Source organism: Abrus precatorius, unplaced genomic scaffold (assembly GCF_003935025.1).
Source record: "Abrus precatorius isolate BTA unplaced genomic scaffold, Abrus_2018 Scaffold2, whole genome shotgun sequence".
Taxonomy (NCBI): Eukaryota; Viridiplantae; Streptophyta; class Magnoliopsida; order Fabales; family Fabaceae; genus Abrus; species Abrus precatorius.
Genome location: NW_020874362.1, coordinates 29,765,065 through 29,790,666, shown reverse-complemented (window position 1 = coordinate 29,790,666; position 25,602 = coordinate 29,765,065). Strand labels below are relative to the sequence as shown.

The window sequence follows — 25,602 nt, the reverse complement described above, 5'->3', positions numbered from 1 at the left end:
TTTTTGTGTAGCTGAGTATCCCAAGAAAACACACTTTACTCCCCTTGGATCAAGTTTTTCCTTTTCATTACTATGAACATGCACAAAGGCTATGCAGCCAAAGATTCTAGGTTGAAGATTATTGGTATGAGTTATATGTGGGTAAAATGAAGTTAGGACTTCTATGGGACTTTTTGAGGCTAAAATAGTAAAGAGTAATCTATTAATTAAGTAATTGGCAGTTACTATGGCTTCCTCCCAAAATTTTTTTGAAACATTATTTTGAAAAAGGAGTGCTCTAGTTTGGTCTAGTAAGTGTCCATTTTTCCATTCTGCAATCCCATTTTGTTGAGGTGTGTGTACACATGAAGATTCATGGATTATCCTTTCCTTTTGGCAATAGGAATTTAGAGTATGATTGAAATAATCTTTGGCATTATCAGACCTATGTTTCTTAATATTAACTTCAAATTAATTTTTAATCTTTGAAACAAACTGTAGGAAAATAGAGCTAGCCTCACATTTGTGTTTAAGAAGGAAAAGTCAGGTTACCCTTGTACAATCATCTATAAATGTTACAAACTATTTAGCACCTGAGATATTAGGAACATTAGAGGGGCCCCACACATTGGTATGAACAAGATAAAATGGAGACACTCCATATTTAAATTGATAAACAAGGAAGGGAACAATAACTTTATGACCCAAAATGAAGGATGTCCCAAATGGCAATGAAACAATTGAACTTTTCTTTGCTGGTCATGTAGGACTTGGATATCAAAGATTGACTCTTGATAGGCAGATTCAAATCTTCCATGTAGTAAAGGCCATTCCATTCTCTAGCATGTACAATCGTCCTCCCCGATTTCTTGTCCTATAATATACAAGACTTGATATAAAATACAACATTACATAAGAGATCATTTGTAAGTTTTTTTATAGATATTAGATTTGTGGACAGTTTAGGAACATGGAGAACATTTTTTAGTATTATGGTCGGGGTTATTTGGACATCTCCTTGTCTAGTTGCAGTTATAAGGGTTTCATCAGCTGTGAAAATTTTCTTGTTGCTGAAGCATGGGGAATATGTGGAAAAGTGTTTAGGGAGTAGTGTTATATGGTCTGTGGCTCTAAAGTCTAGAATACAATAATAGGTAGAAGGTGTATTTGAGACATTAAATCCAAAATAAAGTGAAAACTTATCAGAATATGTCAATGAACACATCCTATGGGTTTCTCCAATTTGCTAAGAAAGGATCTTACTCTCTCTAACTTCTCAGGTTAAGTTGAATATAGGTACTTCTTGACCTTTTTCACTAGGATCAACAGTAACGTGAACTTGCCCTCCGATCCTTGAAAGGCCTCCTTTGTGTCCCCAATCTTTACTTTGAGGTTTTTCATGCAACTTCCAACATTTGTCCCTCGTGTGACATGGCTTGTTGCAATAGGTGCACCACACTCCTTCATTTTTCTTCTCCACATTTGGCAGAAAGCCAACTTTCTTTTGTTTCGCAACCATGACTATTGGTCCTCCAACGATCATAGCTAAACTATTAGCAACTAGGGTCTCTAGCATTAGGCCCTTTCTACTCTCTTCACTTCGAATAATTGCCACTACGTCATTGAGTTCAGGAACCTTCTCCTTTCCCAATATTTGGATCCTAACTTGATCCTATTCTTGGTTTAGTCCTACCAAAAAGTCATACACTTGGTCTTGTTCAATGTACTCATTTATAATTGCTGAATCCTTAGAACACTTGGCCTTTATGGCCCTGTAATGGTCCAGTTCCATCCATAATGACTTAAGTTGATTAGCATATTCCATGATAGTTTGTGTGCCTTGTTTGACTGCCACAGTTTTTACCTTCACCTCATAAATCTGGATAGCATCATTTTCCTTAGAGTAGATTTGCTCTACTACAATCCATATAGCCTTTGCAGATTCGAGGAACATGTATGTATCACTGATTTCTGGAACCATTGAGTTCCATAGCCATGCCATGATCATGGGGTTCTCTTCATCCCATGACTTGAATTTGGCATCTTCTTCAGCAGGGGCATCATCAGTCAGATGGTTGGCCTTTCCTTTCTCTTTTAAAATGGTCTTAATGAGTTGAGACCATTTGAGATAATTTTTTTTCGTTTAATCGATAGGCACAGTAGATATTCTATAGTTCACATGCATTCTAGAACTTGTTGTCTGAATTTTGTATGACTGGATTTACAATTTCAGCCATTATAAGTATATGCAATTAAGGCACAGGGAAGTAGATCAATTTAGGGTCTGGAACAGTAGAGAAGCATACAGCAATGGAGGCTGAGATAAGTGTTTAGGATCACACAGCAATGAAGGCTGCAATGGAATTCTAGGGTTTACACAGTCAGAGGCTCCCAAGGATCGGGAGCTCTGATACCATCTCAAGTTTAGAAAAAATAGTATTTTTCATATATTGATTATGTGATACATCAGAATTATATATACATGAAACTGTTGTCTATTTTAGGAAATAGAGACAACCTATTCTAGGATACAAATCCCTATGATTGTGGGATTGTTTCTAAATATACAAACCTAGTATTAATAATGAGATGTAGAATTACAATACAGCAAGAATAAGATCTAAAACTTCCTAAAATATATTTTGACAGTTTCAAACAGTCTAAGTATGATTATACTTTGTCACTAAAAGATCAAATTTGACATTCATAGCCATCTTGGTCTATGTTGATGACATTGTGATTACTAGCCCCAATCAAACAGTAATAAACTTTGTCAAAGTCATGCTTCAACATCATTTCAAGTTGAAGAATCTAGGAGATTTAAAATTTTTCCTAGGTCTGGAACTATCAAAATCTCAAGTAGGAATTTTCATGTGTCAAAGACATTACACAATGTCTATACTTGAAGATTATGGCATGCTAGCATACAAACTATCAGTTGTACTTATGCAAAATATTTTGAAACTGCATGCAGAATCTGGTACTAAACTTGCAGATCCAGGAATCTACAGAAGACTAATAGGGAGGCTACTGTACCTAACCATTTCAAGGCCAGATATTTGCTACATAGTACACAAACTGAGTCAGTTTGTATCAAATTCACACTCTAGACACATGAATGGTGCTCATATGCTTCTAAGATACCTAAACTACAATTCTGGTCAAGGTATCTTATTCAAAGCAAACTCTGACACTAAATTACATGCCTATGTAGATGTTAATTGGGGCTCATGCATTGATAGTAGGAGATCAACAATAAGTTTTTGTTTCTTCTTAGGAAATTTCCTAATTTCCTGGAAGGCTAAGAGACAGAAGACAGTCAGCAAATCTTCAAGAGAAGCATAATACAGATCCTTAGTATATGCATTCATTGAGCTTATTTGGTTGAAGAATTTATTGACTGATTTCAATATCAAGATTTCATATGCTACTGTATATTGTGACAACAAGGCAGCAATACACATTGCAACAAACCCCACATACCATGAATGAATCAAACGCCTCGAAATTGATCTCCACTATGCTAGAGAACAAGTGGAAAAAGGAGCACTGAAGTTAATTCATGTTAGAAAACATCATTAGCTGGCTGACATCTTCACTAAGTAATTACTTCGCAATGCTTTTCTTAGCATCTTGTCCATGTTCGGCATTGAGAACATCTTCCTCCCATCTTGAAGGGGGGAAGGTATTGGATTAATATAGTTAGTTATAAATTCAAACATAGGTTAATTTTTAATTACAATTGTTAACAAGTTAAATCTGTAAGATTACCTTCTATTATAGGTCATTCAGTTTTTACCACACTTGTATATATACTTAACCATATTCTTCTATTTTTAATAAAATTGATATATATTCAATAATCTTGTTTCTTTTTCTTCGTTCTTTATCTCTATCATGATGTTTAATTTATCATAGTTTTGAAAGATATGAGTATAAAACTCTAATCGATTAAATTGATACTAATTCTCTACTTAACTATTGAGATTAAGATATCTTTTTAGTTTTCTAAAGCATTATATGTAAAAATAACTTTTTTTAATCTAAATTGTGAGTTAACGAAAGAATGACTTTCTTTTAGAAAAAGTGAAAGAAATAAAAAGAAGTCAAATTAATATCTTAAAAAAAAAAATCTATTCAATCAACTAAAAGTTGCATTTTTAATATTTGTAAGAAAATTCATGATAAGTTTATGTATGTGAGAATAAAATCAATCAATTACTCTTAATTTAACTATTTACTTTTTTATAAACATGCAAAATTTAGATTTTTCATTGCAAGACTAATACATTTAAATATTCTCAATTATAACATCATGCATGTAATACTTAGAGTTAATTACCGTTGTTACTTTTTTTTAAATATAACAAATCTAAAGGCTACTGGAAAAAAAAATTACTTTACACATTAGACTTTCACCCCACCATCAAAATGAGCTAGACTTGCTACTTAATATATAATCCAGCTCTATTTTTGAGGTGAATTAAATGTGTCTAATTTTTTATTTCAAAAAAAAAATCATTAGATTTTTTAATTTAAATCACTATTCAAAATAAAAAAAAATACCATTTTCAAAATTTTTAACTTTAGCCTTGTCAAAATAATTTATAAAAATAATTTTTTTCTAAAATCATTAAAATTTGTTAAATGTAAATTAAATAAAAGACTAAAATCGAGTATAAGAATTTTTAAATTTATACTAGTGTGAAAAGATATTTTTTCATATATATATATATATATATATTATCTAGTATAATAAAATAAAAATGTTAAAGCATAAATATATGAAAATTATTGAAATTGAAATTTTATTCATACCTTAAAAAAGAAAACTGAGATGCAATTCAATAAAATATCTTCAGCCAAATCTCCACCTTGCTTGTTTTTAGACTAGAACATTTTAAATCGACAGCAATTATAGTATGTTAAAATATATTTCAAAATCAATGATTGTGGAGAGCTAGTTTAATTTTTTACGTGGTTGAATTGTGTAAATAGATTTTTATTTTTTTTTTGTTATATCTTACTAACATCATACTATTAAAATATTTTAACTTATTATAGATATGTCACTTTCGAAAATTAATTTTTATAAAACACTTCAAGAACACAAAGTGTCACTTCTAAAACAATAAATGAGATTAATTTTGTGATGTTTTTATGATTAATAATAAAAATGATAAATTAATAAACACCATTTTTTAAAAGGTCAAAATTCGTTAATGTCAATTTTTTTAAAAAATGATAAAATTTTAAAATCAAAATTAGTTTTAAAAAAATATTTTTTAAATTTTTTTTAAAATACCAAAAAAAGTCATTGAAATTTTTTTATATTTTTATATTTTTTCTTAAAACACTATATTTTAATATATTTTTTTTATATAGAAAAAGGCTTCTTCCTAGTCCATTAATCTAGATCACTTAATGAAGAAGAATCTTCTTACCTGAATTACAATTTTTTGCATTTTTATTTGGTTAAATACATACACCATTAAAGCTAAAATTAACTTCATAAACCTAAGAATTTATCTTAAACTAACGACATCGTGGTATTTTACTAAATTTGATATTTACTGTCAAATTTATTAAAATAACATTTTTAATTTTTTTTATCTGAAATAAGTTTATCAATTTAATTGTTCATTCATGCAATATTATTATAAAAATTATGAAATTTTAGATAAAATTATGCCTTTAGTTCTTTTTTTTTTTTTTTACTTTAATCTCTTAATTTTTAAAATTTTGTTTCGTTCTTTTATGTATACAATAAGAAATAGTAACTCATAAATGTCAGATAAATTAAAAAGAGCTTTATGCAGCGTCGAAAATTGAGAAAACCAAATTTTCTTCTCATTTTTTTAAAATAAATACAATTGAGTACTAAATCTTATATAAGAAATTAATTGGCACTTGAATTACATTTTTAATTTTCTTAGTGTGGAGTGCATATAGTTTTGACTCTTTTTTTACTGTTTTTCTTCAAAATTCAAAAAAAATATGAAATTTTAAACGAAATTACGGAAATATAATTTTTTTAAAAATCGACAATTGACGACTTTTGGTTAAAAATCATGAATAGTGACTTTTGATTATTATTTATTTATTTTTTAAATATTTAATTAATTATTTTAGGTGAAATTTTGTGTTTAAAATGATGAATTTTAAGAAGAAATATTTAAAATAATTTAACCAATTTAATTTAAAATAATTATAACTAAAAGTAAAAACGTTTGGTTTCTAATAAAAAATGATAACGAAGTTAAATTTATTTTAATTTTAAAAAAATAAAAATAAAAATAAAATGCTAAAATTGTATATTTTGTCTAAATTATATAAATAAAAAGGAAAAGAAACTATAATTGATTGAATTTAATGGCTTTTCCAAACTCTATTGTACAGCTATCTTAACCCATGCGTGGAAAGTCAGGAAAGATACAATGCATGTCAAATAATGGTTTAACCATTACCATGTTCGTACGCATCGAATGCAACTTAAATATAATATTAGATATTGTATGATAAAATAGCCATAACAATATAAAATGATTTTTTTATATTTATTTTATTTCATAAACAACACAAAATATAACATAATATTAAATAGTATATTTAACTTTATTAAAAAATTAAAACAAAACACATAGCATATTAATTTAGTTTATTCTGTTTGCGTGATAAAAGCTACAGGATTCTAAACTTGTGGGAACATGTTTTATTGAGCGTCATATTCATGAATAATGATTCTGTTTTTCTTCCTTTGAAAACATAGTTGAAAAAGAGGGAGAAAAAACAAAAGTTAATGTGTTATTACTGTATTAAGCTTTGTTTGTCAGTGACTTAAGAAAAGGGGTATAATCATTTTGTGACCAATTAGGAGTTGAATGTGGTCCCGATAGTGATTTCTCCATTGTCACTTTCAGGGAAAATGAGTGAAGCTTTCTAAATCCTCCAACTAGTTGAAGATTTGGCTAACTAGATGTGAAGGGCCCCACTCATTTTTATGGTGGCCATGGCCCCACAAAGGGGTATAATTAATTGACTTTTCATTTCCACTTTTAATAAACAAGTTGAGTTGTTCTATGAGCATACGTGGTTTGTTCACAAATATCTTCATAGAGGACCAATGAGAGCCAGAAAAATGCACATTGAGTTAACAAACAGCCCCTTTTCTCACATAATAAGTATAAGAGTTATGATATGTATAGTGTTTTTTTTCCTATGCATGAATGATAGATAATATTCAACAATTACTTTTACGGAGTAGACAAAAAATTCTCAACCATACCTTCTCATTGTTGTGAGCTATTGGTGTTTATTATTTCTACGGGAGTATCATTTCTTAAATAAAAATAAAATCTTTCCAATTATTCTTATTATTATTATTAAAAACTTTAACAAATTAATGAAGATTAAAGAAAAATTAAATCAGTCAAAGGGAAACAAAATAGAAGAAGTACATTTGATTTGTATAATTTTGCTTGTGTTCTTTTATTTTTCAAGTTTCTTTATAAATGAAGCAAGTTTGATCTTTACATCATTTTTCTTCAATTTGAAATTCTCAAATCTTATTTCAATTCAGTTTTTTTAGAGTTTATGATTAATTAATGATGTGAAATAATTTTAAAATTTAAGTTATAAATTATTAAAAAAGGAAAAGGTAAAGATTTGAGTGTTATATATATATGATTAGAAAATTTTTTAAAACAAGATAAATGATTCTGTTTGTAAATTTTTTACGTAGAAAATAAGAATATATTTAAGAGATTTTATATGTAAAAAAGTTGATAGAAGAATCACGTTTCTAAATTAAGAAATTATTTGACTCAATTTTTTAAGAGACTAAAATAACATGTATTCTAAAATAAAATAAAAAAACTCTTTATCAATTATACAAGTGTAATTAGACACCTTTGATTTTTCATATTTAAACCTATATTTTGCTAATCCCAATATTTTTTTTTTTGTCTTTGTCTTTTTTCATTTTCTTTCTTAATAAATCTTTCAACTAATTGTAACTTTTTGTTTGTTTAAATAATTAAGCATTTGATTGGTGTTAAGATGTCTAACATTAGTTAGGAATAGAGTTAAAATACTCTAAGGGTTAAGACAGTCCTTCTCTTATTAGATAACTTTTTGGATTGAATTAGGTTCAAGTTTCTTAACATGATATCAGAGTCTATTTAGTTTGAAAATTGTTAAGATGTCTCACATTAGGTAGGAATAGAGTTAGAATACTCTTTATAAGGGTTAGGGCACCCTCTTCTTATGAACTAGCTTTTGGGAGTGAGTTAAACTCAAGTTATAGGATATCAAATCAAATACTATTATAAGTTATAAATAAGAAGGCTAAGCATTTCATATATTTATATTTTTACTTGTGAATGTTATGTTTTAAACATAAAAAATAACTTAGAAAAGTTATATTAATATTTTTATAAATTTTTTTTTCAATATTCGTTAACTTTTGATGTCAAGGATAAGATGGATTAACTTATTTTTTTAAAAAAATTAGTTGAAAAGACGAATCTAATTAAAATAATGCTAAAAAAAAAATTCTCGACAAACTCTTAAAAATAATAATAACAATCATATGATGACATTTAAGTGCCATTTAATTTTATTTTCTTATCAGACAAAGTTTTTAAAAACAAATCAATTTTTTAATTTTTTAATATTAGGCACGTTTATTTTGTTTTCAAGTTATTATGTACTTCGATTTAATTACTAATTTGAAATCAACTATTAAACATTTATTATAATTTTTTTATCAACTTGTAAATAATAAATGAGAGTCTATTGTAAAGCAAAATTTTCAATGGACCTTTTATTTTTCATAGTTAATCATGTATAACAAATTTATTTTTAAAATTAAGATAATTTTACTCTTCTCTATTTATCATAATATTATATATAATAAGTGTATTTTTTAATATTTACATATATGTAAATTAAATTTTATTGATACATTTGTCATATTTGATATAATCTTTATTATTGTATTATATTGATTGGTTTTATAATCATACAAAAATATCTATTTTTATGTTTTTTTATCTTTATAATATATTATGATATTTTTTATTTATAAAATTTGTTTTACCTTTTCATAAGTATGCTAATCTCATTTGGGATATAAAAGATTGACAAATCACATAAGACACACTTTGCATAAAGGTAACACATGTGCAAATTTTTTAGTTAAACTGTAAGCTTCTTCGTATTGTAGTTTTAAATATTGAATCTTACCTTCTACAAACTTAGAATAATTTCTTGAGATTAATGCTAGGAAAGTTCAATATCGGAGACTATTTTATTTTGATTGTTTCTTAACTTTCTTCTACAAAAAATTATTAAATATATTTCATGTATGTAATTATTATACACACATTAAAATGTGAGCTACTAAACTAGCTTTGTATTCATTTATTAGGATGCCAAACATATGATTTTTATTACCCATTTAGAACTATTACAAAATTTTATTCAACTTTAAATACTACAAGGTTTATGTTGCAACAATTTTATTTTTAAACATTGTGAATCATTCTTATATAAATGAAGGCAACAAAGCTACTAAACCACGAAAAAAAATTCAAAATTCTTTTAGTTTACTTCAACTACTTCCTTTTTATGTTTAATGTATTTTTTAACAATTATTTGTATGATTCTGTGTTTTGACACTTGTGTTAATCTTTGAAAGCAAAAACAAAATATTAAGTTATGCCAAAGGTTCATTAAAATTTTGCTTTTAGCACAATAACATTTACTATAACACAACTACTCTCTCCTTTCTCTTTTTCTTTTCTTTTTAACAATATGAAAGTAAATCTTATTTCTTTCATTGTGGTGTTCTTTTAGCCTTACTACCCAACAAGAATTTTGCTGGATATTTTCAAAACATGAACCCCTAGATAGAACTAATTACAAGTGATAATCTTACCGAGTACTCATCTTCTTCAAACAACTAAAAGTCAACTACAAGTCATGATCTTAATGACTGCTTGTTGTAAGCTAGTGTACTTATCGAAAAGTAATTAAAGAGTTTTAAAATAAGTTTATGAAATATCGTCTGACAATGATTGTTTTTAAATACTAATATTTTTTTTTAATTGTTTGAACTTAAAGGTATGAAATTAAATAAAACAAGGAATCAAATATGAAAGTAAAGAATTAAGATAATGCAACCTCTAACAATAAACTAATTGAGAAGAACATAGGGCATATAATTTCACCTTTTATGCTTTTCTATGTTCACTTTTAGATTAATTCTAATCTCAGTTTTCTTATGATTAATAATCACTCATACTAAATCTATTAACACCTAATGGTCATCTAATGTTAACAGTATTTTCTCTACGTTAACACTCTCATTGGTCATGCAAGGTAAAAAGAGGAGAAAACATGAATAACCTACAAGTTGTTAGTTTAATACCAATTGAAAGAGAAATAAGTTTGATCCACTTAATTCTTTATCTTGATTTATCCTATAAATCAATTAACTATATGTGGTAACATTGCCTACAATATAATTAATTGTGGTATGTTTAAGACTTATCAATTTTAAACATACAAATATATCGCAATAGTATAAACACCAACTAAGAAAGAAAATATAAAATTATTCTTAATCATAAATATCTCATAGAGTTATGCAAAGGTTCTACCATAATCCTAACTATGGATTTAGTTAGACATAATATAATAGAAAACTAAAATAATAATAATTTAATCCATAGTTATTTAAAAAGTAAATGCAAATAGAGAAGAGAAGAAGAAAGTTCTTAATTCTAAGACATGTTCCGAAAGCTCCACTAGTTGTCAGTGGCTGGCCAAAACCAAAATAGCTAAGTTATAACCCTTACGTTCTTAAAAAAAAATAAAAAAAATAAGAGATGATGGTTGTTGTCACTAAGAGATATGTTTTATCTCTAATAAAGATGTGATGTATCAAAGAGAGAAAGATATCATTTGTCAATTTTAAAATTCAAATTCTTTTCTTAGAGGTCTCTACATTATTTTTAAGTTGGTTGCACTAGAAAAAAAAAGCATGACCATGCACACCAATATGCACGGTCGTGCATATACTCGAAACATGAGTATGCTAGCTGCTAAAGTATGGTCATCCTTATACTATTTTTCATCAATTCATATCCAAAACACCTCAATAATCCATCAGAGCTACAAAAACAAGTCATATACTTCATCCATTAAACTAGGTATATCAACAAAACTTTGTTTGATGATATCATCTATAGTTATTACATTCAATTGGTACAAAGTGTCTTTCTCAAGAATAACAATTTATAAACTTTGAATTGTACCTTCTACCTTTGTCTTGATCACAACTAACCAATCATGTTGTCCTTCAAAGTATTGTGCATAATATACTTGTGTTATTTATTGTGAAAATATAAAGGGGTCATAATTCTTGTATCTCTTAGATGTCTTAACTTCAATAATTCCATAATTATCTATCGTTGTCCTATTAATTGGGATGAGATCAAACCAATCACATTTAAATAGAATCTATATATTTAAAGGTCATTATGTATAATGCACTTGAACAATGTAAGTTAAAACTCGATAATAGTCATTTTCTTCCATCTCACCACCTTGAACATATACATCACTATTTTTTTTACTCATCCCTTGGCCATGATCTTTTGTATAAAAGTTGTACCCACTTATCATATATATTGCTCATTTAATGAGCATTTTTTAAGACTCCATACTAAACTTTACAAAAGAATATCTTTAATATTGTTATTTAACATATATTTTATATATAAAAAAGATTAAGTTAATTAACAAAGAAAAAGAAGGACATGTAGGAAATTAAGGAGATGATATTTGACATACATATTCTTTAAACAAGAAAGAAAAAGTTGTGAAAATTTCTTTGTCTACTTCAAAAAACTTTACACCAAGTTCTTGCAACATATTTGTGTATAAACTGCATTAAAATTTCATTTAAAATATCTTACAATTACTTAAATTAAAGAGGTTATATAAAGAAAAAATTATATGCTTACATTGAAAATAGTTCTACCTTAGGATAATTTAGAAGTACATATAGTGTGCAACTTTATTTCTCTTTCTTCTAAAATATAAGATGAACATTTTTCTAAAAGGATGTCTCACATAATTAAAAATATCTATTGGTAGTGTAGTTGAACAAGTTTGACCATCGTCATCATTTCGTGACACTCTTATTCTCCTACATGGAATATTAGGCAGATAATAGTATAATGCAAATATATACATCTTTTCCACTAAATAAGATTCACAAATGAAACTTTCAAATATAACTTTATTTGTGACATTTTCTTTTAAGATATAAATAAACCTAATAAAATTGACATAATACATTATGACAAATGTTGCAATCATATTTAAATTGAAATGAAAAAGAGAAAAAATAACTCAACCTTTTAAAAGAACATCCACAGGACTATCAATCCTAGTTTAAAAGGGTATAAGGATTGGAAGGTGCTCCATAAAGTCAATTTTATAAGCGTGTTTTGCATGAGCTTTGGTAAGATTTTAAAAGCAATTAGAAGCAAAAATTGTATAAACATATAACAATCACGACTTTTTATTTCAAACAATTTTACCTCCCCCATATCAACACACCTAAACAAGTTGGATGCATATCCATTTAACAACTTTACTTTGTATTTTTTCAATTTTCCTTGCCTATCATCATGCAACATTAGATCTTTTCTTCTACAAATTTTTGCCAAGTCCATTCTTGATTTAAAATGATCTTTTGTCTTTTTCTTGATATTTATAATTGCGTGCAAAATGTTGAGAAATACATTTCTCTCAATATATTTGACATTTAAATTACAAGAGAAAATATTTGATTGTTAATATGGCAACTCCAAAAAGATGATTCGTTTGGTTTAATTATGAGTTTTTCTATACCTTTCAAAATCATCTTCTTTTTGTTTTATCATTTTAGTCATGTTAGATAAATCTTTAACCTTTTTCCACATTTTTTCACTAATCAACCTTAGTGGTGGCAAAGATCTCTCTTTGTGTCTATTTATAAATGCATTTTTATTTCTCCTATAAGGATGATCAAATAGTAAGAATTGGCAATGACAATAAAAAAAATGACACCTTATTATGATTGTTAGAAAACATGGTTTGCAAGAAAAAAAGAAATAAAGATTGAACATAATATGAAAAATATATGGATTACAATAGCAAATAAAAGGATGACTTACAAGCGTAATAATATGACTTATACAGCCAATTAATTATCTATTTAACATAACTATTAACTAACTTTTATACTTTTTACAGCCCTTAGCAAACTGAAATATTAATATATCAAGCCTGGATTGAGGGATACAAATGATACATATAATGAACATTGTTGAAAATATTACCAAGTTAACAAATAAAAAATCATTGTGTAACCACTGTAAAAGGCAGAAGCTACAAATGCTTAACCACTATACATAAGTTTCACTCGTTGTGTAGTCATCTAGTAGAAACAAACATCATCATCAACAACAAAGAAATGCTTAACCACTCAAACTAAAGATACCATAATTTCTTAACCACTTGGTAGAAATAAGAAAAAAATAATAAAAAAATCAAATCAATAAATACTTGGTGAAAAAAGATAAATAAAGCACAAATGTGACCATGAATCAAGTTTAATGAGACTCTCTCATCTATACCAAGAAGAGAAACAACAATCACGAATACTTATATTTCCTATGTTGAAGCAAGTATTGACAAAAATCTCGCTATTCCTTAATGATAACATGCAACCAATAACTTTTCAACAGTGCATGCTCTATGCGGCCAAACATGACAATCACGCAGTGAAGTACCCCCTGGCCATTACTCCTCCGTTGGCTCCGTTGGAGTCTCCATAATCTTGAAAATGTTGATGCTTTGTTGAAACTTAGATTCCCAAGAGAACTTTAAGGGCTCTATACTAGACTATGACAATCTTGTAAGTGTAGCTCTTGAGAGGAATGATAAAGGCATGATTAGATCACTTTTGTACATAATTAAATTGATTTAGATCACTTTTGCTATTTGTGTCTTGAATAGGCCTTAATTCAATTATTTTAGCATATCGCATATTCTGACATTGTTTAGTATTTGAATTATAACTTGGACTCTAAACTTCATTTTAATGTGATTTTTGTGTTGTAGGAAATCTAAGAGATGAAGCTATAACTATTATGAAAAAATCAAAAGAAAATTTTGAGATTTAAGGTTGCAGTAAAAAATGTCATGGCTGTGGCAATGAGCAACAACACCCTTGTAAAATTGAGAGAATAAACTTTGAATGAGAGAGAAAAGAAGAAGACAAGAATTGGTACCTTTGCATTATGAATTGATGAATTTTGTGAATGTATTCAAAGACAAGATAGAGAATTGACTTTGATAAGGGATTAGAGGATGCGACTTGTGATTTTGAACTAGAGTGAATGCAATGAAAAACTTTAAGAAAAAAAATAAAAAGATTGTCGTGGACAGTTCTTATGAAGAGTGTCATCACTCTAATGCTATGTTAAAAAAACATAATTTGTAAGACAAAAAGAAATAAAAACTTGAACAGAACACGAAAAATATATTAATTACAATGGTAAATAAAAAGATGATTTACACAAGTAATAATATGACTTATATAGCTAACTAATTTTCTATTTGATATAATTACTAACTAACTTTTATATTTTTATAATGACAAGCTATATTGATTTTGTAGATTTGATACAAATTGGACAAGCAAGATTTTTCGTCGCCATCTAACTTAATAACATCTCGTATGCAAGAAAGTCTTTAAGTCTATAACAAGCAAACTTTGATTACAAAGTTTTGTTTCAATGAGAATCATATGTTATAATACCTTATGTCCATAAAACTTTGAGATAATCTACAAATGGACTGCAAATATACATCAATTTGTTTTCTTTTTCCTTTTTTGGATATGTAGGGTCATAGATTATAATAGTAAAAAAAATAGGAACTTTCTTCTCATCTTTAATATCTTCCTACGTGATAAATTTTTTCTCTCACATAAAAATTTGGTTTAGCTCATTACTAAAATGTTGTTGATCTTATCTTGCGTATATTTGACAAAGAGATTGACTTACCAAAAAAATTAGCGTAAAGAATGGTGAACCAATTTTTTAATTTCAAAATATATTCTATTTGAATCTTTGTCTTGTTTTGTTGTTTATTTGACTTATATTTACTTTTCTTTCATGTCTACAAGGAGAGAAAGTTATGAAGTTATGACTCTATTTTTTCTTCTTAACAAACATTGAAACAAGATGGACACAAAGGTAACAATGAAAGCACAAATGAATGAGAATGAGACAATTAAAATAGAGATTTAGGGTTGTATTTTTAATTTGATTTTAAACTTTAATTTATATAAAAATTTACATAATATGATAGTTTTAAATTTAAATAAAATTAAAAATTAAGAATTATGATTATATTTCATAATAGAGAATTTTAATTATATTTTTATTTAAAATTTATCATTTTATTAAATTTTATAACGGACTTTTTAAAAGCTTGGATTTGATTTTTCATAAATGGGTCAAATTAATTTTTTTTAATAGTTATTATATTTAGCTCTAAATTATTCGTAACCTTTCTTCTATTTTTAACTATAAAATTATTGTATTTTTTAAATTTATTAGAGTTAAAGTTAACTGTTTTTTATATCAAGTTTATTAAACTATCTTTATTATAAATTTATTTTTTACACAAAATAATTTCTATTTTCTTAACATTTTACATATTTTTATTTTTTGTTATTAATATCTAAACAATGAAAATGTTAAAATAAAATTTAAATTATATAACTAAAATGAATTATAATTTTATATCTTTAAAAAATATATTAAGAGATGGTTCATATTGTTGTCATAAAAATCACTATCACCTACAAACCTGAAATAAAAAAGTTTCTCGAGTTTATAGCACATTGGGAGATGGCAGTAATTCCATTTGTCCAACCCCAATTCCTACCCTTTTAATGTGAAAGTGTCATACCCATTGATTCCCACTACCATCATCAACAAAGGAAAAAAATGGAGAAGTGATCATGAGGTCACAAAAAAAATGCCATCACACCTTACTCTCTTTTATGCCATGGTTCAAAGCTACCTTACGCTTGTTCTTTTCTTCTGAGGGAGTGCAGTGATTATGATTGCTAATAGAGAGGGAAATGGTAGTAGGAAGCGGTGGTAGTGCATTCAATTTCCAAGAAGAATGCGGAGAGAGTAGGGAGAAGGAGAGAAGGTTACGAAGCTTGTCTTATAAATAAAAGGCAAATATTCCTTCATGGTTGTTTTTGTGAGGATGGTTCAGGCATTACATTTCCATTCTATCACCCACTTCATTGTCCTGATTCCTTCCATGCAGAGATTGTGCTTTGAAATATTGGATAACTTTCTTTGATACTAACTTACTGCTTATTCTAACACAAAAAGAGAGAAACATGATGAATAGTACATAAACTTGAAGTTGAGTCTGATATGTGATAAAAAAGATAAATTTTTTAATAAAATTAATATTTTTAACATAAAAGATATATTTAAAATATTTTTAAAAAGTTAAAGGACTAAAAGTGAATAAAAAAAAGTAAAAGAATGAAATTGAAGTCAACTTTAAAGTTAGAGGATAAAATCATTAATTTTACCTAAAATATTTATATATATAATATATAAATACACTTTCTTCAGAAGGAAGGTTATACATGGAGAAAGTTATACATAACCAATGAATTAATTTCCATTCAAATGGTGTAGAACATTTTTTTTCTTTTGGGTCACCAAAGAAATAGCTTATTCTAAAATTCAAGGCCAAAGCATAAGGTTGAATTATGGTTTCCCTAGCTAACTTCACAAATTAGCATTGATGAAGTCTTGAGAGGACTAAAATGGAAGCTGAGGATGTGAGTACAGCTGCAGCGAAGCAAGCAAGATCAAGGCCTGTGACTAAGGGAATATCCTTGAACTTCTCTAGTAGTCCCACCTGAAGAATCAACATCACCGCATGCCCAATCCTTGACTTAGCCTGCGCAATCGATTGCATCCCTACCCACCGTGGGGGTAACTGAAAAATTCATTACATCACACAAAAATTCGTTAATGTACACAATATTGTATACTGTTTAATTTATATCTTACATATATAGTTAGGTTAAACATTATAGTCATGATGCGCGCATGCTTACCTTCATATAGAAGAGACCGAGCAAGTTTGATCCACAAAGTGATCGTGGTTGTGTTTCTTTACTAGCAGTCCTTAATCCCACAAACATGACGTACAAACCCATTCCAAAAATGAGCAAGGCATTTCCTACCAGGAACATGTCTGCACAAAAAGAAGATCGAACCCTCAGTCTATTAATTAGTTTGAGCAGAACATGCAATGAGAAAGTACATAAAGTAAACTCATAATTATTTTATGGACAAGTTCGAATTATAGTTCCATGCAGACCTATGGCTTCGATAAGTAGATGCACCAGATGTCCTTGCTCCAACCTTTGAGAGAACATTATATGGAAATAATGCGCGTATGATTCGATAACAAGAAGACATCCCTGCATTTACGAAGCCACGTGTTGTTCATAATTTTTTTTTTTCTTGTCTTCAAAAAGTAGTGGACAAAATCTATCTTCGTTAATATATACCTCAACGAAGTACAATACCGAGCCAAGTAAAGATCCTGCCACGGCGAACAACGTGAAAAATCTGCAATCGATTATTGCCTGCACCAGAAAACCATATCGATATTACCATATAATTACGTATCTCGTGTCGGCACTGAACCTTATCATAGAGGAACGCACATGCACTAGAACTCACAGTATTTTACACATGGCTATTTATGTACGTGCTAACACAAATTAACTATTGATCTGTAAATACATACACCATGACCATATATAAATCATAATGATCTTCTTTGTTGGCTTATATTAATTAGATCGCAATTTATTATCGGTTTGGACCGTGGTTTATGATAACGTCAGGTATCGACTAAATGCACCTAATTAGAATTTCCCCAATAATAGCTTAATATGCACAGAGTATGTATGTACACATAATTCATTCCTATCTCAAATCATTCTTGTGGCTAAACTTAGTTCTACCCAGTAGCTATTTTCAAGATTTTTCATATACCATATTCTTCCTGAACATTATTATCAATAAAGTTATTAATGGTGTGACTTAATAGAAGTACTAGTAAAGAACAAATATGAACAAATTATATAAGTACATACCTTTTCAATGAGCATTTGCGGGTGTAAATTCCAAGGCTTGCTTTTGAGAGCAGACCGTAAAAGAACGAAAATAGCATTGCGAATACTTGCCAATAAAGCAGCTAAATCTGACAATCCTTGGGGAACCACTGGTTGTGATGAGGTTATTTGGTCGGTGGTAGCCATCGATGCCTTCAGGGCCGCCACAGGTAATTTTCTTTCTCCTTTGGAAGAAGCTATGGTGTGATCTCCATTCAAAGAGGCTCTGCTTTGGTACCATACAGATTTCATGAAGGAAGAAGCAGAAGGAGGAGGAGGGAGTTGAATTGGCCTAGAGGAACGCAACAATCTAGTGGTTGCCATTCACAATTGAATTAAATTTGGTCCAATCTATTCATTTAGCATTTAGTGGAATCAAAGGTGTGTGTCTTAATTTATATAGCTTGAATATATGATATGCATGCATCATGCATACGAAAGAGACCGAAGATTCGAGGCATATATTTAGGTGAGTTTGGACTCACGCTGAACTTTCCAATGAACACAGAAACTTAGCGAATTCGCACATGTAATTTTCGCGTTTCTTCTTTCCAGAACGTGTGGGCTCCCTTTTGATTTCCAACGAACACGTGTCCCATTGGTATCTTTGAGGAACTTCAATTTGTACTCTCATTTTGACCAAACAAAAAAGGTGTACTTGGATATCCAGGTTTGCTTCAGGAGGAGCAGTAATCCCAATAAGAATTACTTTATTTAATAAATTTTTAAATATTAAATTTTGTCAATTTAATAATTGAATTATTAATTTTTAAATAGATTAAATTAAAAACTATACAAATTTAAAATTAATTTGTTAACTTTATTTTAATATCTGATTAATATTTACAAAACAAAAACAAAAATAAATATTAAATAAAAATTATATATTTATAAACATTCGAATTATTTAAAATTTGATTGATCTTTACATTTATTTTGTCCGAATCATTTTTAACATTTTAAAAAGATAAGTCAAACATAGGGTATAAATATCTTTTTGAAGAAAGGAAAATTTTCAAGAAAGGTAACAAACGAACTATTCTGTTACGAAATTGAGTCATCAAATTTTTATGTAAAAATATCTTTTTAAATACTGTTTTCTCGTTGTGACTTTGATTTTATTATTATTTGTTGTTTATTTTTTTTATAAATTATAAATTATTTCAAATATTCATTTTATATTATTTTTCTTCAAATCTCAACTTTAATTATTTTTTACTTATATAATTGTATTAAATTTATCACCTCTAATTTTAATTACTTATACTCTCAAATTAAGTCCTTTGATTTTTTTAAATTTCACTTTTTCAATTATCTACATAAACTTAAGTTATTTAATTATTATTTTTACTTATTTATTTAAATCAATCATTCATATTTCTTATATATAATCTATACATTTTAAATTTTATTTAAATTAAAAAAAGCATATCAATAATGGGAGGACAAATCATATCAATATATTAAATATATATAAAATCATCTAATACGCTTTTTTAGTTTTATTTTTTACTATTATTTTCTTAAATATATTGAGAAAAGACAAATTCATGAGATCCAGTGCTTTTCTAACTCTCATGGAGCATTTGTTGTGTTGTGCTTCTCCTTGGTGGGAGCATAGCAGCCACTAAGCTGTATCTAAGACTTTGGTCATTTTTAGGGGTTTCCCAAGCCATTGAAAACTATATTGGATTTTTGTGTACATTTCTGCGCATGCTCTTCATGGACGACCAAAAATAGTAGTGCATTCATTTTGTGCAACCCACATGTGTTACCCTCATTATGTTAAGATGGTTCTGTTTAGTTTTTTTTTCTTCTTTTTCTATTTTTAAAATTATTTCAATTAAAGTGTTGTTATAGTGTTCATAAACTTGAGACGATATTATATATTTTCTTTAAATTGATAGTTGTGATTTTTCTCATATCTTACAGATTTAAGTGTATTTATATTTTTTTTAAATAAATTTTTAACCTTTCTATTTATTATTATAAAATTAATAGTAATAATTATTAAATGTCTATATGACAAAGCATAGTAGAAATTATATTTTATTTTATATTTTTTAAATTATATATTATTTATATTATTTAATACTTATTTTATAAAATAAGAGGAGCATGGTTAGAGGATCAATAAAGCTCTTTTATTGAGTATAACTATTTTTTTTTATTTTCTTAATATATATCTAACAACATACAATAAAAAAAATATATAATAAATTTTATTAAAAATTATATGACAATATAAATTGATAATATTAAATATTATAATTTAAAATTTTATTATGTACAGGTTGGGAGTTGTGTACTGCTCCACCGAACCCCTATGATCTGAGTACTTGACCAATCGTTCAAATAAAGGGAGGAAGTCTTATTACGATTTCTAGACTGATGGCATGTTTAGAAGTTTTTTTTTTTTTTTTCTCTTTCAGAAAAATTGTTGCTTATTTTTAAAATAGTTTTACTATAAAATGCACCCCATAGTTAGTGCATTTTTTTCACTGAAATAAAAGTGAAAAAAATATACTAACAGATCACAAATTGGGAATCACATAAATTGAGAATAATACAATATATATATATATAAATGCAAAATTGTAAAGTGAAAATGGAATATATTGAATAAGAAAGGGAGAGGTAGACGCAAGAATATATATGTAAAATTGAGCATTAAGAAACGTAGTTATATACTACTTCTTTTCACCTTCCCCTTCCAGAAGTCTTCATTTGTTGATGGCTCCTGTCTTTAGTGTAATGTGTTGTTTTTTGTTTGTTTTAATTATGGTATGTTGCCATTCATAATAATGAACTGGTATTATTATGAATGGTATGTTGCCATTCAGAAGTCTTCATTTGTTGATGGCCATGATTTGATAGAAAGCGTTTGAGAAACTCATATTGTGAAATGTCATTTCTTCATTTGTTCGTAATTAAAAAAAAAATGTTAACTTTTATGTGTTGTAATTATACGCCTATATATTCAAAATTTGAATGTTAATAATGATCACTGAACCAAATTACAATTGAGGAGAGTGTGAAAAGAGACCTGCAGAAATCTGGTTAGTTCTGGCTTACCCATGAAGGCCAAGGGATGGTATCATTGGAACATATTTTTGAGAGTATTGGTTATCCTCATTTTATTTTCATTTCTATGGGATATAATATAAAACTATTGGGATCATATATATATATTAAAGAGTTAAAAACATATCATAAAAAATATATGGCTTTCTAATCGTTAAGATAGAAAAAAAGAATACGGAAATGTAAGATAATGATCATAAAAATGGGCTTTTGAACCCGACGTGAATCGAACACGCAACCTTCTGATCTGGAGTCAGACGCGCTACCATTGCGCCACGGATCCACTTGTTGACAAATATGGACAAATAAACAATTTAATTAAGCTTTACAAGTCTCAACCACCACTTTTTTCATCGTTTCAAAATAATAATATAAAAATGTAAATAAAAAATAATATAAAAGGGAAAGTAAATCGATAAAAATTAAAAATATTAAAAAAATTGAAAATTTGAATCTAAAAATTAAATTAAAAAATAGTAGGGGTGAGTAGTTTTTTATTTTAGAAAGTTAGATAAGTGGATAGGATAGGTATACTTCTTGGATAAAAATTAATGAAAAAAATCATTAAAAAATAAAATTGAAGTGGTAGAATTATCTTTAAAATGATAAATGAATAAATGGAGTTTAAAAATAAAAGGAGATAAGATACAACTTATTGAAAAGATATTCTCATAAAAATAGAAAAAAAATTCTACATTTTAAAAACATATCTTCTAAATATATTATTCTCAAGCTAGATTAAAAGTGATAAGAATCGAGTCAAAAACTTAGAAAGACTAACAAAAAAAAAAAAAAAACATAAAGAATAGATGACCAGAACAAATGATTGAAGAAATGAACATAATTTAAGTTTACTTATTTTTTTCAAATTAAGCAATAATTGTTCCTCCTTTTTTTATTTTATTTTTGTTAATGTTGTTAATTTAATGAATGCATTATATTTATATTAATTTTCTCGCGAGCACATGTATTTCTTCTCTCACCCATAAGCATAGTTTTTTATTTGAAAAGTTTTGAAACAAAGGAATATTTTTTTAGTTGATTGCTACCACATTCACTGAATTTGAAGGGTTTTAATGTCAATCATACATGACTTAATAAAAATTAGACGTGTATTAATTTTTGTCATGTAATTAATGATATATTTGTTGAGATTTGATGATATACATTTTCTCTTAATTGTTGTAATTAGAAAAATAATCTTAGGAAAGTTATTTCAAAATTTACTAAAATTCAATGTTAAATATTAATTAGAAGTGAAAAATTAATTATATTTTTACTTTATAAATTTTGTTTCTTGACATCTTTTATCATAAAAAAAAAGTGACAAAGTAGTTGAAAAAGGCTATCGTTGATAGACAGTCATGACTCATTTGTTTATATTGAACATGATATACTAAATTTTGTAAAATAGGTCGGCATGTTAGTGTGTTTTGTAAAGTTGCCTTGTGGTACATTAATTATAATCTATGTTAAAATTTAAGATTTGACACTGCTATTTGTTTGTTTGTTACAACTATTTTTAAAATAAGGATTCTACGTTTTCAAAGTAAAGTAAAGAAAATTGAATCTTGTAATATATGCAATTAGACATCAAAAGGTAAATTTTTGAATGATAGGAAAAGATATTTTAATTTGTTTAAAAGAATTGATTTTGAATTTTAAAAAGAAAAATATTTCTTTGAGAATATTTATTTTAAATGATAAAAAATATTTTAATCTTTTTAGAAAAGAATTGGATTTGAATCATGAAGTTTTTATTTATTTATTTAGAAGGATTTAATTCAAATTAGAAAGAAAATATTTTGAAATCTTTAAAAAGATTGGTTTTGAATTTTGGAAAGAGGATTTTTAAATTTATAAAAAAGTTTGTTTTATCTTTGATAAGAAATTTTTGTTATTTGCCATAATATTATAAAAAGGAGAATGTTTTTAATTTTTAAGAAGGATTGTTGTTAAATAAAAATAATTACAAAAAATATTTATTCTAAAATTTGTAAAGAAAATTATCTTTTCTGTTTAGAAATAAACCTAAGTATGTTTAAGGCAAAATTAGTATTTTTGTTTTTCAACTTATAAGAGTCAAATTTGATTTTGTCCTTCAACTATATTTTGATTATTTTGGTCCTTTAACTTTTAAAAAATTTTAAATAAATTTTTTTGATTAAAAATATTAACCTGTTAATACTTTTTATCTTTTCACTGTCACGTGTATTATTTGTATATTATTCATGATTTTCTTTCTTAAGGCTTTAGTTTCATTTTTCTCTTTCATTTTATTTCTATCCCACCTCTAAGTCTAGAGGGATTCTACAATAAAGACCTACGAGCATTTAGAGAAATGAAGATTGATACATGAGGATTAAGTAATAACATAGGACAATCGATATTAGTGTATCTTAAAAGAAATGTCAATTGAAAATGATTACCTTTCTAATGAGTATTGGGTATGGTTCACACTAATGCAATGAATTAACTATGGTTGTCTCTACAAATGGAGCAACCAGCCCCCAACAGCAACAATTTTCCATTGAGCTACGATAACCTCAACAGGAGCAAAATCCAATAGACCCATCACTATCCCAACATTAAGAGTTTCCCATGTATCACTATCTACCTAACAGCATGAGATTTCACCATACAACCAAATAAGGATTTTTATTAGTTACTGCAAAGGAATTAGTGGGAGCTATTTCAATGGGATAAAAAACCTATACAACAAGAACTAGCACAAATGTTGGTAGATAAAAGTACTATTTGTCATGGTTTACGAAGGAAGGAATCATGGAGTAGGAGATCTGCTGATTGTAGCAGTATCAGTGGGATAGATATGGATTATTGTGCACTTGTGAATTTGTCATTGAAAAAGCTCAATCTTCCCAACATGAGAAGAATGTATATCGACCTAAACTTCTAACTCCCAAGTATGAGGCTACTACTCAGTCTATATTCTCATTGAGTGATCAATGGTTCCTACCAATCATGTCATGAGATATGACAAAATAGGATAGCACACTCACATCCACATTACTCATGTGTTAGTGCTTGAACTTGGAGGACATTTAGTTGCAACAGATGAAGCGATAGAGGGTCAGGCTGTGGGCATAATGGAAGTAAAGGATGAAGACGAAAGGCATTTATTTCATATATGTTATGTTCCTTTACTCATGTCCCTGATAAATATAACCCCTCATTAATCAAGCAGAAAATAGAGCAAAAAAGGATAGTCATTATTTTTCGTTGTTTATGTTTAACTATCTATATTATTTGTAGTATTTCCTTATGTTTATGTATACTAATGGATCTTTGCTCACGTGTTAAATGATTATTGATTTTTATTTAAATATTTTAACAATATCTACAATCGAGACAATTTATTAATTCAAAGCTTTAATAATAACCAAATGTAGCAAATACATAACAACATAGGACACATCATACATAAAGAAATATTAAACAACCAAATGTAGCAGATATATAACAACATAGAACACATCATATATTTAGAAAAACTAAACAACTAAATGTAACACACTATAAACTAGACTTAAGAATATTTAGACATTGAATTCATGTGTGGTTCTCACCTTTGCAAAAACTACACTATGGCGATCTTCTCATATCACACATGCATTTCATAATGGAAACAACTTGATTTTGGATGGCCTTTATTATGTGTTTTAAGGCACGGTTAGGGCATAGTGTCAATCCTCTATATTGCCATAATGTGCTTCATTCCCAATTATCCTGAAGTCCTTTTTGTATACTTTACAAATTTCATTGATGTTATAGACATTATTCACATAAGCATGCTAATCAATTGTCTTATTACAACAAGCACCAATGACATGATGATACGGATATTTATCGATTTGCATGTCACCACAATCATAATACCTTTATCTCATATCAACTCTATAATCTTAGTTGTTGGAAAGGTCTTGCATATGAAATACCTCATATTGTCTATCAAATTGACTTACAATGTTTCTAGAAGCCTCCTCGTTTGCTTGAAGTCAAGTCGTGACACGTGTAAAGAAAAATGTGTTAAGCCTTTTTCTATCCATATACATGTTTTCCTTTTTGTACAAAATTCACCTAATCGAAAGTAAGTTGCTAACCAATGTCGTGACTGGGATTACAAGCTCCCTTTAAGACAAAATTAATGCGCTCAACTAAATTTGTAGTCATGTGACCCATTGATATCCATTGTCATATGCTTAAACCCACTTTTTTCATGG

General features: G+C 27.6%; 1 protein-coding gene and 1 non-coding gene across 2 annotated transcripts; both read right to left on the bottom strand.

The window, feature by feature from the left end:
• Positions 1-16,684: 16,684 nt before the first annotated feature.
• LOC113860118 lies at positions 16,685-18,645 on the bottom strand. Its single transcript, XM_027492773.1, has 5 exons — positions 18,260-18,645; positions 17,666-17,743; positions 17,473-17,575; positions 17,207-17,346; positions 16,685-17,085 (listed from the first exon to the last, which is right to left on the bottom strand). Exons 1-5 carry the CDS (start codon positions 18,599-18,601, stop codon positions 16,879-16,881), a joined length of 870 nt encoding a protein of 289 aa, XP_027348574.1. The 5' UTR covers positions 18,602-18,645; the 3' UTR covers positions 16,685-16,878.
• A 2,927-nt stretch (positions 18,646-21,572) lies between these two features.
• TRNAW-CCA lies at positions 21,573-21,644 on the bottom strand. The gene has a single exon. It is a non-coding gene; the product is annotated as a tRNA-Trp (tRNA).
• Positions 21,645-25,602: the final 3,958 nt, after the last annotated feature.

Bases quoted from the DNA above. Each gene is read 5' to 3' on its own strand.
- LOC113860118 (XM_027492773.1), bottom strand. From the start codon at position 18,601: ATGGCAACCACTAGATTGTTGCGTTCCTCTAGGCCAATTCAACTCCCT. The intron at 17,744-18,259 runs GTATGTACTTAT...TTTCTGGTGCAG, and splicing joins CGCAAATGCTCATTGAAAAG to GCAATAATCGATTGCAGATT. The intron at 17,347-17,472 runs GTCTGCATGGAA...CTTTTTGTGCAG, and splicing joins TCTACTTATCGAAGCCATAG to ACATGTTCCTGGTAGGAAAT.